The sequence below is a fragment of the Lagenorhynchus albirostris genome, chromosome 7 (assembly GCF_949774975.1).
Source record: "Lagenorhynchus albirostris chromosome 7, mLagAlb1.1, whole genome shotgun sequence".
NCBI lineage: Eukaryota > Metazoa > Chordata > Mammalia > Artiodactyla > Delphinidae > Lagenorhynchus > Lagenorhynchus albirostris.
Genome location: NC_083101.1, coordinates 85687972 through 85702529, shown reverse-complemented (window position 1 = coordinate 85702529; position 14558 = coordinate 85687972). Strand labels below are relative to the sequence as shown.

The window sequence follows — 14558 nt, the reverse complement described above, 5'->3', positions numbered from 1 at the left end:
CGGGAAGCTATCTTCTTCTTGGAAGTTAGACTGACACCCGGGACAATATGACAGTCATGTGGCAAAAGGCTCCCAAGACATCCTGGGACAGTGAGGATGGTGGGCCAGCAAGGGCAGACCAGGACTACCTCCTACCAAAGGAAAACAAAAATCGCCACAGGACACAGCCTACACTCAGAAGACAGAGCACGAAGCCCTGGAAAAGCAGTTGTTATCAGAGATCAGGACTTTAGTGTCAAAAAAGACCACAGGGCTTCCCTGGTGGCGCAGTGGTTGAGAGTCCGCCTGCCAATGCAGGGGACACGGGTTCGTGCCCTGGTCCGGGAAGATCCCACATGCCGCGGAGCGGCTGGGCCCGTGAGCCGTGGCCGCTGAGCCTGCGCGTCCGGAGCCTGTGCTCCGCGACAGGAGAGGCCACAACAATGAGAGGCCCACGTACCTCAAAAAAAAAAGACCACAGTATTCCCCAGCATGAGTTAGGCCATTTTGTGTCACCACTACTTTTTGAGCAGCATATATAATATTAAGTTTTCTTGCATTAACTCCCATGTTTCCTTCATATCTTTCTAATGGTCTTTCCTCCCTCACAGAGAAAAACAGGAAACATTTGGCGTCATCAAGTGAAAGAGGTGCCAGAGAGTAAAGAAGATATTAATTTTCACCAAGTTAAATAGAAAGAGAAGGAAGCAAAGCTTGTTTTCAGTGCATTTTAATGTATGAGAATGTGTTGCTATGAGGTATTGACTGTTCCTGGTTTGCAGCGCTGACCAGTACCTGAGTTAGATGAGAGAGGATATGTGAGGAAGGGAAAAGATACCCAAACTTCTTGTGTCTTTTCTTCTGCCTACAAATCTTTAAATCCAAACTTCTCCCGTCTTAGCCAACCATTTCCTTGTGGACTGTAGCATTTGAAGCATGTGAGGAAAGGCCAAGAACCATTGTGAGCTGAGAGATTTCTTACTTATCTCTCCCTTATGTTCAGCAAGTCTGACTTGTCTTTGGTGATGTTTTTTTTAAATTTATTTTTGGCTGCATTGGGTCTTCGCTGCTGCGCGCGGGCTTTCTCTAGTTGTGGCGAGCGGGGGCTACTCTTCGTTGCGGTGTGTGGGCTTCTCACTGCGGTGGCTTCTCTTGTGGAGCACGGGCTCTAGGCGCATGGGCTCAGTACTTGTGGCTCGCGGGCTCTACAGCGCAGTCTCAGTAGTTGTGGCACACGGGCTTAGTTGCTCCGCAGCATATGGAATCTTTCTGGACCAGGGCTCGAACCCGTGTCCCCTGCATCAGCAGGTGGATTCTTAACCACTGCACCACCAGGGAAGTCCCATCTTTGGTGGTCTTGACCAGACCACCAAAGTGCGGCTCTGCTCGCCGCACCTGTGTCCTCTGGGCTGCTAAGGAGAGCACGAGGCTAGCTGTGCAGGACAAGTGCAGTAGTTTCCTGGGGCTGACACAACATATACCACAAACTCACTGGCTTAAAGTCACAGGAATTTATTCTCTCATGCCTGGAGGCCGGAATTCCAAACCAAAGTGTCTGCAGGGCTATATCCCCTCCAAGGGCTCTAGGGAGGAAACCTTTGTTGCCTCTTTCAGCTTCTGATAGTAAGTTCATGTTTCAGACAAGTTTTTTGTGTCGACTGAAAAAAGAAAAGTACAACCTAAAAGTTGAGAATTATGCTTTATTTGTCAGACATTCTGAGGACTTAAGCTGGAGAGACAGCCACTCAGATAGCTCTGAGGGACTGTTCTGAACAGGTAAGGGAGGAGCCAGGATATATATAGGAGTCTTTGCAAACAAACAAACAAATAAAACCAGGTAGTCAGAACATCAAAAGATTACTGTTAATTAAAGAAAACCAGACATCTCAAGTTGATGAATTTAGTGCTTTTCTTTGAGTAGGAAGATGCCAGAGTCTGGACTTATTGAAACTACTCCTTTGATATGCATCTTAACTATCTAGGGCCGGTATCCTGTTTTTCTCCATCCTGAATCCCCTCAGGGTGCACAGCTGGGGGCAGTTGCAGTGGCAGAGGGCTTGATGGCTGCAACATCCTTGGCTTACTGACATAGCAGGCGACATTCATCCACATTTGTAAAATCAAAATTTGTTTTCAGCTTTGAGTCCTGTCGACTGGCTTATTTTAAAAAGCTTTTATGATAGATGCTGTTTGGAACTTTTCAGTTTAAGTTAATTGTCTTTGAAAGCTACAGAACCTTCTAACATCTGTTTAATCATTTAGCTATTGTTTACTTTGGAACTTTTCACAAGTTTAAATAAATATAAATGTCTTTGAAAGTTGCAGAAGACATGTGAGAGGTCTTCACATTTTCATTCATATCAGCACCTAGGCATTTTCTTAGAGTCTTGGGCTCTACTTCCAAGATTATGTGGACAGCAGTATGAGCTAGCCTGTTACGGTGAAGCAAGGTGACAGTCACTAAGGAGTCCTTTCTAGTGGACTTTCAGAGACTGAAGGTGGCAGATTGCATTTTCCAAAGATGGCCACAACGTCTTCCATCCCACATGCTTTTCTGCTAAGTGACCTTGCCTCTCCCCACCAGGAGGTAGACTGTCAGCCCCCTCCCCTGTAACCTGGGCGTCCCTGGTGACATGCTCTGAATACAATGCGGCAGCAGAGGTTTCACTGGGGGCTAAGACCAGGTTATAAGAAGCCTTGCAGTTCCCCACGGGCATTCTGGCTTACGTTCCCTTGGGATGTTCCTCTCAGAGTCACCCTTCGTGCCATGGGAGCCCAAGCCACGGAGAGGCCCATGTAGGTACTCTGGTGGGAAGCCAGGGCTGAATGCCCAGCCCACACCAGCATCTAGGACAGCCATGTGAGTGGGCCTGCTTGGATGTCGGCCCAGTCAAAACTGCTAATGATTCCGGCACACGTGAAAGACTTCCAAAGGAAAACATGTAGTTAAGCCCAGTCAGGAAATTGGAAAGATGGTTTTTTCAAGCTGCTATGTTTCCTGGTAGTTTGTTTTCCAGTAATAGATAACCAGAATAGTCTTTTCACTGCATGCCCCATTGGTTCCCGTGTCCTAAAAACCTGTGTGTGGGCCCAGCCTCATCTCCCACACCTCAACATTCCCACTTTCTCTAAATGTTGTTTCTCTTTTCTAAGGGGTTCTGACCTGGGAAGTCTCTGCTCAGATACCCGCCCTTTTATCCTGTGTTACTGCCCGGCTCCTCTGGGTCCATGTCCCGTTTCTTTTCCTTCTGGTGTTTCAACCACCTCCTCTAACAGCACCATCTCCTTCTCAGGGTTGGGAATGTCTCTTCCACAGGGTGATGACTGGGGCGCCATGAGTGCTACATCAATTCCAGTTGTCTCAGTGTGGTCCCAACCAGTAGAAGGGACTCAGATTGGGAGCCTCCCAAATCTTCCTGTGGCTTGATCATGCTATCCCCAAACCCACAGAATTTTACTCCAAATGACACAACATCTGTCATTTTAGGTCAGAAAGTTGGAAATGTAAGCGCCTGCAAGGGAAGGCCACATTGAGGGTCCAGCACGGCACACAGTCCAGTGCAGATGGACTTGACCAGAGGCTGCTGGAGGTCTTGTGGGCTGAGATCCCAGTTCTCCTCCACCTCAGGTCTTCAGAAGGAATTACAGGGTCTAATAACCAAATGCTTCCACCTACTTTTTATTTCCTTGAGTAGGAAGGAACATGAGAATTTTAAACCCAAAGACAGCAAATGAAACTATGTGCTTCCTTAGCCTGCGGAATGTAGGGAGTTTTTCTTTTTTAAAATAAATTCAGGAATTTAGGTGTAAGCTAGGTGTAAATTAGGCTTCAGACTATCTCTTTCGATGCTCTCACCTATTGCCCACCTCTGAGGCCGCAAGACTATTTCTGAAGCCCAGCCTCAAATGTGGGAGCTTATCCTTCATCGCATATGGACACAAAGACAAACACTCTTGGCAATCCATTGTGTCTGGTCCTTCCTCAGTTGCAAAGTAGCCACACAGTCTTCGCTAGAAGTTGGGGAAGATGCACCAGAAATTGGCTCTGTGACGTTCATCCTGTAACTCTGCTGGGCTGTCACCATCGTGGGTCAAATGATCATGATCTCTAAGGCCCTTTTCTTGTTTGGGACTCGTATGTATGTGTGTTCACTTTTCTAAAATGTGAATTTTTTCCTTATTAAAATAATTTACCTTTGTCCTTTAGATGGTTTGCCAAATTTTGTTCTATTCAAGGGTTGGGTCAGACACAGACAACAGGCAGCTGACATATTCAGAACTAGAAGAACCAGAAGGCCGCGCAGCCATTCTAACAGACCACTGGCACGCTCAGTTGCGTCTTCAGGGCCCAATCACCTTTTTTACTCTACAAAAACTTAATGTATTAGAAACAGAAAGATGTACCACCTCTACTCTGAAATTGTTTTATTTTAAAGGTAAAACTTTATACATCCTTTTAAAACATGAAAATTCAAAATTCTTGAGGCAGGTCGATCATACAAACCTATTTACAATAGTATTAAAGGAATGGTAACATTTCACCAGCATAAAATGTCACAGAATTCAAATCACAACTTGGATCTTCAACGATTCAAGTGTTTCATCCCACACAATAAGGTCTGGTTAGTTTTAAAGAAAATTCTTCCTCTGGATGTTCTGTTCTCAATCCTGCCTTTGAGGTTTAGACAGTAGGATAACTGGCCATGGTGGCGATTCCACAGTTGTTGTCCCGGTCTTTGGCCATCTTTATGTAGCCGTCCATGCCCCAATCTTCACCCCAGCTAAAAGAAGAGAGGGTTTTCCATTTTATACAAAGAATCAAACACACTTATCTTTATTAACACTTAAACAGTGCCCCAGAGGTCAGGACAGACTCAGAAAGAAGCAAGAAAGGCAGTTGTTCTTGTTCCTGGTTGAGTTCTAAATGTGTAAATAACTTCAGCCTCCAAACCTCTCACGGAACTGCAAAATTAGAGACAGAAAAAGGAAACTCTTGGGGCCAGATACGTTTCAGATTTAAGAAAATTTTCAGATTTAGAAATGCAATGGTGCTGGGACTTCCCTGGTGGCGCAGTGGTTAAGAATCTGCCTGCCAATGCAGGGGACACGGGTTTGATCCCTGGCCTGGGAAGATCCCACATGCTGTGGAGCAACTAAGCCCATGTACCACAGCTACTGAGCCTGCATGCTCCTGCAACTACTGGAGCCCGCGCACCTAGAGCCTGTGCTCTGCAACAAGAGAAGCCACCGCAAGGAGAACCCCGCGCATGCTACGAAGAGTAGTCCCCACTCGACGCAACTAGAGAAAGCCCGTGCTGCAACAAAGACCCAAGCAGCCAAAAAATAATAATAAATTAATTAAATTTTTTAAAAAAAGAAATGCAATGGTGTCAAAACTCCATCAATACTCTAGGCAAGCTTGAGAGAGTACCTTAATGTTATAATCAAACATTAATATGTCTGTGCTCACCCTAAGTGGCATAAAGACTTTGGAAGTGTACTTAAGGGTTTGAGAACCTGTATCCAAATACTGATTCCAAAAGGGACTCCCATTTCAATCTCAAATATAAGTATTTTGGGCACTTTTATACCTGTTCTTGACAAGCCAGTGTTTATTGTTATCTGAGTCTGTTCCTTCAAACCCATAGCCAACCGCCAGAACACCATGATCCAGGTCTTCACTGCTGCAGTGTGGGTCATAATAAATGCCTGGGAACATAAAATTCAAGGTTGGGGTAAGGACCTTCAAGTGACCCATGACAGTAACCCAGCCTATCAACTAGGATAAGAGAGACACCTCAAAATTCAGCTAAAGGACATAAATCTAGATAGGATTTTAAAACAAGATCTATTCTTTTTTATCTAGCCTAGGGATCTAGGTTCTTGTCTAGCACCAGCAGAAATACTGGCACAACCTCTTTTGTAAACAATGTGTCAGGAGACATAGAAGACCACTCCCTAAAACCTTATCATTTGACTTTCAGAATGTCAGTCTAGGGAAACAGCACACAACACAAAATTACTTCAGGCAAGAGGTTCTTTCCGGTTTTAATTACAGTAGTAAAATTGTTTGGAAAATTTCAAACGTCTAACAACTGGAAAAAAGTAAATTAAGCTAGACGAATCAAATTAAGTAGCCATTTAAATATATTTGTGAAGTGCTTAAAATCATGGGGATATGGTTCAAGTAATGTCAAACGGACACATCAGGCACAAATACTACATGAACAACTACGTTAAATCTACACACCCCCAAATTATACACTGAATTCTACACACCAAAGAGTCAATCTTGCTGTATGTCATGGTGGTTTTCCAATTTTTCTGCCTAAACTTCCATACAGACAAATGCTTACCGGCTTTATAGAACTGGAAGGTTGGATGGCTTGCATCTATAGCAACAGAGATGGGGCCCACAGTTGCCACTGCCTTCATAAGGGCCTTCTCTTGCTTAGGAATGTCCACGAAACCAGTGTCGTTGGCAGCAGAACTCTGGGGTCTGTAGTGGCAGGATTCATCCTTTCAAAGGTAATGGGGAAGAGACTTGATTAATACCATCCCCGTCCTGGGGTACATGAGTTCAAGACAGTCTGCAGCTTAATGATTTCCAAGTCAAGTTTGTTATAAAGCATCCCAGGAGACGAAATGATATTGGTTGTTTTGAAATGGAAAAAGTAGCTGGTGTCTATTCAATGAGACACGCTCAGTCTACCTGTCCATAAGAAACGTTTACTCTGGAGAAATTTATACTTACATAGAATGGTATGTATATTTCCACATGACACAGAAATATTAACAGCTTTATGGTAACTATCTAAACAGAGAACTGTGCAAGGCTAACATATTTTAATACTAGTTCTGACAGTCTGCAGATATAGAGTCTACAATCTAAAATGTGAATTCTAAATTGGTATCTGTTTTCCCCCAAAGCGTTCAACTTTGATAACGAGATAAGGAGCTCCTTTTACCTTTCCAAAATATGGATAGGATTCCTCTGAGTCCAGGCCCCCGTTGTCCTTAACATACTGGAAGGCATTATCCATTAGGCCACCATTGCAACCCTCATTGCCTTGAGGCCGAGAGCAGTCCACCAGGTTCTGCTCACTCAGTGAAATAAGTTTGCCAGTTTTCCGGAACATCTGTCCTTCAAGGGCACCAGTTGCACTAAAAGCCCAACAAGAACCACACATACCCTGAAAACAAAATTTAAAAGCTCTTAGTGTACAAAACAAATAGCAAGACTTTGACGATAGCCCATATATCTGAAAATGCTTTTAAAAACTAGTGAATTGCATCCAAACTCTAGTCATTCAGAGCAGGCCATGGGGTGTTTCCAAAAGGAAACCTCTTCTCCAGGCATTTGAGGGCTCTTCTGTCCACTTTCAGTGCTTCAGAAGGAAAAGTCTTCAAGAGCTGGCAAACAACTCTTCATCACAGCAAATGCATCTCTCATTCCAAGAAACTTATCAACACAATTCTTTTTCTCTCAAGGAAATTTGAAACCAAATAAAATGTTTTAAATTCTTGAAAAAACAAAAACAAAAAACGAGTGAACTGCATGTTGGTCCACAGCCTACCATTGCAAGGACGGCAACTCCAATTTGGCTTTACTCTTGGAGAGAGATCTGCTGAATACTGTCATACCTGATTCTTCACAGGAGTTACATAGCCTTTCTCTCTCCAGTCCATGGATGAGGGAATCAAACCAAAGACGGGTACTGGGAACACTTTCCCCTTCTTGCGCTTCTGGTTTCGAAGACCATTCATCACCTGCCTGAATTCTTCACTGGTCTTCAAGGAGAAGGAAACAATGTTGACAAGCAAGAGGTTATTTTCCTAAAGTACTAAGGAGGGGAGGCACAAAAAGTTCATGCCACACTCACCATGTCACCAAAGGCATTCATTGCCATGGTGAAGCCATGTTTCCCTTGGCTGTATTCCTGATTGTGCAGGTCAATCATTTTCATATTCTTCTCCCACACTGTTCTCCTCCATCCTTCTTCATTCTACAGGCAAACAGGTAACCTATACTCTTTATTTCTATTTAAAACCAACCCACCTTCACCAAGTGGATTTGCAGAAAGAGAGGAAGAGAAACCATGGCCAGAGGTGGCTTTATACTCTTGGGAACTGTTTCCCAGCTCCCACACAACAGCGTCGTATGCCCGTACTGTACTCGGTAATGGGTGCCATGAAGTTACTGCCCTGGTAAGAGGCAGCCTCAAGAGGTTACTATCTGCTATAAACTCCCAACAGCATGGACCATTCTCTGCGGGGTTTCAGATGGACAGTTTCAGATGTTACCAACCAAGCCATATAGTTTCCTGTGTGTTGCCTTCCACAATTTCCATTGTGCATTTAAACTGAGATCAAGTTTTGAAGCCGCTGAGGCTATTCCCAAGCAAAGGGCAGTCAGGATGAGTGAAGGATTCATGTTTCAAAAGCCTAGGAAGGGAAAAGAAATGAGTATCTGATTAAACCAATCTTACTAAAAGGCCATCCTACTTTTTTCTGAGACGTTATACCCACTATGGTGGAGTAAAAACATTTATCTTCCCAAGTATTTACACAAGGACTGTAGGGGAAGGCTAAGTACGTGGATAGAGAAAAACAGCTCAGAGACCCCAGTTTCCGCGCCGGAGACGGTGAGGCTCTTCTGGGACTCAGAGCCGCGGCTAGGGCGAAGCTCCCTCCCGGGTTGCAGGCGGGGCCAGGCCAGGAGCGTGCCGCCCCGCCCCCCGCCGCCAGCGAACGCCCGCCGCTCTCAGAGGATGTTGACGCGGCGCAGGGAACAGCGGCCACTGCAGCCCGGCTTGCGGGGGTCAGGCTGCCCTGTGTGACCAGCGCCTCCTGGGACCCCTCCAAACCCCAAGCCTGGCAGTCCCGCTGGTTCCCGGGGTGACCCCGCCGCGCCAGGCCCCAGCCCGGGGTGCTCACCTGCGGCAGGCGCAGCTGCGCAGGCGCAGCCAACAACTATGGATCCAGGGGCGTCGGAGATGGGGCTGTGGGCGCATGTCCTCCCATTTAAGGCTCCGGGATTCCGCTCGGCCGGCCCCGCCCCCCGCTAGCCCGCGCCGCGATTGGCTGAGCTACATGTGGGCGGGGCCCCTGTGCTGGGACTCCCGGCGTCTCACGGGGCTGGTCCCAACTGGGGCTGGTCCCAACTGGGGCCGGTCCCAACTTGGCCAGGTGCCAGCCTCAGTGGACCCGACGGCGGCGAGCTGAGCAGCGCTGAGAAGGGTGGACGGAGCCTCCTTGGGGACCCGGATTAACTAATTACCTCGATTGCGCTCGGCCGGTGGTTCACGAAAAGAAGCTTGTAGGGAGCACCAAGTGGATTATCAGCGCAATCCTGTGCCGCCTTTAGTCCTAGAGTTTTTGGTGAAAGTCTGCGGGAGGGCTGTCTAGTTTAGGGGTTCCCGCTTATTCCACAGCAAAGGTGGGGCGGGCTGGAGGAATGCGGAGCCCTCAGGCAGACGCCTTACCTCCCGGGCTGAGGGTGGTACAAGCTGGGTTTGAGAAGAATCGGAGCGGAAAGGCAGCTCCTCAAAGCTCGGGACGCGCTGGTCACTCCCCAAATCCCGGGAGGGAAAGGGGACGGGCTGGGTGGGTCTCCAGAGAAGGCATGGCATTTTGTAATGCCCCTTTCCTGTCTTCCCGGTCAGGGGTTCCTCTCACCTCTCAAGCTTTCCTCAAAACCAACAGAAACGAGTTATTTACAGAAAAATTTAGTTTAAAAAAAGGAAAGGTGGAAAGTAGAAACGGCTTTTACCTTCCCACACTCGACATTAAGGATTGTTATGTCTTCCTTAGTATCTAAGGTGCTTTTCTTGAGATTTAAGAAATTTAACTTTTACTTCAGTGAGTTCTACTTTACATTTAATGTCAGGATTTAAATGACAGTTAGTGAAACGTTTTAAATGGAGGAAAATAGATTTATATATTAAATATTAATTTATATAATTAATAATTTAAGGAACACAAGCCAGAAAAGTTGTACATGTTTGTCCTTTACTACGTAAAAATATATTCATTGTAGAAAATACCTTTTATAAAAAAATTATCATTACCTCATGTCCCTTTCCACGTTACCTTTTTTCTCTGCATATTTTGAATTTTTAAAATAAAAATGTAGTCATGGTTCACTGGCCTTGTAAACTAATTTCTACTTAAGATTAAATGGATAAGCATTCTGGAAGCACAATCAGACACAATTTTACTGTGTTAATATGTACATAACATAAAAATGTCTATTTTAACCATTTTTAAGTGTGCAGATAAGTGGCATTAAGTACATTCACATTATTGTGCAACCATCACCGTCAGCCATCTTTGGAACTTTTTCATATTCCCAAACTGACACTCTGTACCCACGAAACAATAATTCTGCATTTCTCCCTCCTCCCAGCCTTTGGCGACCACTATTCTAATTCTGTCTCTCTGAATTTGACTATGTACCTCTCATAAGTGGAATCATATAATATTTGTCCTTTTATGCCTATGTCACTTCACATAATGGCTTAAAGGTTTATTCAGGTTGTAACGTGTCAGAATTTCTTTTTTTCTAAAGATGAATAAAATTCCCTTGTATGAATGTACCGTGTTTTGTTTCTCCAGTCATCCCTGGATGGATATATGGGTTATTTCCACATCTGACTATTTTGAATGATGCTGCTGTCAACGTTGTTGTACAAGTGTTCAAATTCCTGTTTTCAGTTCTTTTGGGGATCTACACGGAAGTGGAATTGCTGGATATGGTAGTCCTATGTCTAATTTTTTTCTATGTTTTCCATGGTGGCTGCACCATTTTACATTATACCAGCATTGCACAGAGTTCCAATCTTAAATATTTTCTTAAATTCTTTGAGCTGCCTTTTCGTAAAGTCAGTACTGTCTTTTGGTGCACAGAAGTTTTAAATTTGGATGAAGTTCAGTTTACCTATTTTTTCTTTGGTTGCCTGTTCTTTTGTTATCGTATCCAAAAAATTATTACTAAACCCAATATCAGGAGGCTCTTCCCTTGTGTTTTCACCTAAAGTTTTATAGTTTTAGTTCTTATGTTTGCATCTTTGATCCATTTTGTGTTAACTTTTGCATTTGGTGTAAGGGAAGGGTCCAATTTCATTCTTTTGCATGTGGATATCCGACTTTCCCAACATCATTTGTTGAAAAGACTATCTTTTCGCTATTGAATGGTCCTGGCAACCCCATACAATTTAGAAAAATCAATTCGTTAAATATTTTAAGATCTTTGAGGAAATAGAAACTTTTCTTTCTCAGACAGGACTAGAGGCTGTAGCTCTTAGGTGGTTACAAAAGCGCGTTGTATTATAAACGACTGGAGGTTAAAAATTTTTTTAATACACCATGGAGTTCAACACAATCATTCACTCAAAAAATCTAAGTACATAATCTAATATATGGGTTTTACAGTTGCCCTTTGGTCAGAGGGTGGAAAAACCTGCCACTGCATGACCATGAGTACCTGGAGCAATAGCTTCTCTGGAGGCTGTTCCGAAGAGTGGCGGCTACTTTGTTTCTTGGAACGTGATGCAAATGCATCAGAGAACACTGGACTTTTAAAAATACTGAATGTGCCTCAAATCTACAATTAGACCAAGAAATATCTAAATGCCAGAGAAATATGGGAGAAGGCCATTTAAGCAAGAAACTGCAACATCTATTTATACAAAATCTGTTAAGTAATGTATTACAGAAAGACATTAGCTTAGCCATTTTGTTCTTATTTCTACTCTTCTATCTCATTTATTTGCCAAATAACTTAGATGAGTGCTCATTATTAAAATGGTCACATTTTAGTCAAGTGACCAATCCTTAACTCTGCCTTTGATAAAATGCAGTTAGCAGAACTTCCTGATTCCTATTTAAAATGCAATACCTGTGAAAGTATATTCTTTTTTTTTGAATTATATTTTATTTTCTTATACAGCAGGTTCTTATTAGTTACCTATTTTATACATATTAGTGTATACATGTCAATCCCCATCTCCCAATTCATCCCACCCCCATCCCACCCCCATCCCACCCCCCCAGCCACTTTCCCCGCTTGGTGTCCATACGTTTGTTCTCTACATCTGTGTCTCTATTTCTGCCCTGCAAACCGGTTCATCTGCACCATTTTTCTAGGTTCCACATATATGCATTAATATACGGTATTTGTTTTTCTCTTTCTGACTTACTTCACTCTGTATGACAGTCTCTAGATCCATACACGTCTCTACAAATGCCCCAATGTCGTTCCTTTTTATGGCTGAGTAATATTCCATTGTATATATGTGCCACAACTTCTTTATCCATTCGTCTGTCGATGGGCATTTAGGTGCTTCCATGACCTGACTATTGTAAATAGTGCTGCAATGAACATTGGGGTGCATGTGTCTTTTTGAATTACGTTTTTTTCTGGGTATATGCCCAGTAGTGGGGTTGCTAGGTCATATGGTAATTCTATTTTTAGTTTTTTAAGAAACCTCCATACTGTTCTCCATAGTGGCTGTATCAATTTACATTCCCACCAACAGTGCAAGAGGGTTCCCTTTTCTCCACACCCTCTCCAGCATTTGTTGTTTGTAGATTTTCTGATGATGCCCATTCTAACTGCTGTGAGGTGATACCTCATTGTAGTTTTGATTTGCATTTCTCTAATGATTAGTGATGTTGAGCAGCTTTTCATGTGCTTCTTGGCCATCTGTATGTCTTCTTTGGAGAAATGTCTATTTACATCTTCTGCCCACTTTTGGATTGGGTTGTTTGTTCTTTTAATATTGAGCTGCATGAGCTGTTTACATATTTTGGAGATTAATCTTTTGTCCATTGATTTGTTTGCAAATATTTTCTCCCATCCTGAGGGTTGTCTTTTTGTCTTGTTTGTAATTTCCTTTGCTTTAGAAAAGCTTTAAGTTTCATTAGGTCTCATTTGCTTATTTTTGTTTTTATTTCCATAACTCCAGGAAGTGGATCAAAAAAGATCTTACTGTGATTTATGTCAAAGACTGTTCTTCCTATGTTTTCCTCTAAGAGTTTTATAGTGTCCAGTCTTACATTTAGGTCTCTAATCCATTTTGAGTTTATTTTCATGTATGGTGTTAGGGAGTGTTCTAATTTCATTCTTTTACATGCAGCTGTACAGTTTTCCCAGCACCACTTATTGAAGAGACTGTCTTTTCTCCATTGCATATCCTTGCCTCCTTTATCATACAGTAGTTGACCATAGGTGCATGGGTTTACCTCTGGGCTTCCTGTCCTTTTCCATTGATCTATATTTCTGCTTTTGTGCCAGTACCATGTTGTCTTGATTACTGTAGCTTTGTAGTATAATCTGAAGTCAGGGAGTCTGATTCCTCCAGCTCCATTTTTTTTCCCCTCAAGACTGCTTGGCTCTTTGGGGTCTTTTGTGTCTCCATACAAATTTTAAGATTTTTTTGTTCTAGTACTGTAAAAAATGCCACCAGTTATTTGTAGGGATTGCATTGAATCTCTGGATGCCTTTGGGTAGTGTAGACATTTTCACAATATTGATTCTTCCAATCCAGTAACATGGTATATCTCTCCATCTGTTTGTGTCATCTTTGATTTCTTTCATCAGTGTCTTATAGTTTTCTGAGTACAGGTCTTTTACCTCCTTAGTTAGATTTATTCCTAGGTATTTTATTCTTTTTGTTGCAATGGTGAATGGGATAGTTTCCTTAATTTCTCTTTCTGATCTTTCATTGTTAGTGTATAGGAATGCAAGAGATTTCTGTGCATTTATATTGTATCCTGAAACTTTACCAAACTCACTGATTAGCTCTAGTAGTTTTCTCGTGGCATCTTTAGGATTCTCTATGTATAGTATCATGTCATCTGCAAGCAGTGACAGTTTTACTTCTTCTTTTCCAATTTGTATTCCTTTTATTTCCTTTTCTTCTCTGATTGCCATGACTAGGACTTCCAAAACTACGTTGAATAATAGTGGTGAGAGTGGATAGATATCCTGTCTTGTTCCTGACCTTAGAAGAAATGCTTTCAGTTTTTCACCATTGAGAATGATGTTTGCTGTGGGTTTGTCCTATGTGGCCTTTATTATGTTGAGGTAGGTTCCCTCTATGCCCACTTTCTGGAGAGTATTTATCATAAATGGGTGTTGAATTTTGTCAAAAGCTTTCTCTGCATCTATTGAGATGATCATATGGTTTTTATTCTTCAATTTGTTAGTATTGTGTATCACATTGATTGATTTGTGTATACTGAAGAATCCTTGCATCCCTGGGATAAATCCCACTTGATCGTGGTGTATGATCCTTTTAATGTGTTGTTGGATTCTGTTTGTTAGCATTTTGTTGAGGATTTTTGCATCTGTATTCATCAGTGGTATTGGTCTGTAATTTTCTTTTTTTGTGGTATCTTTGGTTTTGGTTTCAGGGTGATGGTGGCCTCATTTAATGAGTTTGGGAGTATTCCTTCCTCTGCAATTTTTTGGAAGAGTTTGAGAGGATGGGTTTTAGCGCTTCTCTAAATGTTTGATAGAATTCACCTGTGAAGCCATCTGGTCCTGGACTTTTATTTGTTGGAAGATTTTTTTT

At 42.8% G+C, this 14558-nt stretch overlaps 1 protein-coding gene across 3 annotated transcripts; it reads right to left on the bottom strand.

The window, feature by feature from the left end:
* Positions 1-4387: 4387 nt before the first annotated feature.
* Positions 4388-9031, bottom strand: CTSL (cathepsin L). Of its 3 annotated transcripts, XM_060153547.1 has the most exons (8): positions 8917-9031; positions 8288-8424; positions 7863-7985; positions 7624-7770; positions 6948-7172; positions 6336-6498; positions 5571-5688; positions 4388-4760 (listed from the first exon to the last, which is right to left on the bottom strand). In XM_060153547.1, exons 2-8 carry the CDS (start codon positions 8411-8413, stop codon positions 4661-4663), a joined length of 1002 nt encoding a protein of 333 aa, XP_060009530.1. In that variant the 5' UTR covers positions 8414-8424; positions 8917-9031; the 3' UTR covers positions 4388-4660. The 3 variants fall into 3 exon arrangements, with proteins under 3 accessions (XP_060009530.1, XP_060009532.1, XP_060009531.1); XM_060153549.1 differs by lacking the exon at positions 5571-5688; XM_060153548.1 differs by lacking the exons at positions 8288-8424; positions 8917-9031 and having other exon boundaries at positions 7863-8277.
* Between the last annotated feature and the right edge of the window lie 5527 nt (positions 9032-14558).

What these genes read in the sequence shown, in the direction of transcription:
- CTSL (XM_060153547.1), bottom strand. Translation starts at nt 8,413, where the DNA reads ATGAATCCTTCACTCATCCTGACTGCCCTTTGCTTGGGAATAGCCTCA. An exon ending in ACAGGAAACTATATGGCTTG is followed by an intron (nt 7,986 to 8,287) that starts GTTGGTAACATC and finishes GTTTGCCTGTAG; the next exon opens with AATGAAGAAGGATGGAGGAG. An exon ending in CCTATCCATATTTTGGAAAG is followed by an intron (nt 6,499 to 6,947) that starts GTAAAAGGAGCT and finishes TACCTTTGAAAG; the next exon opens with GATGAATCCTGCCACTACAG.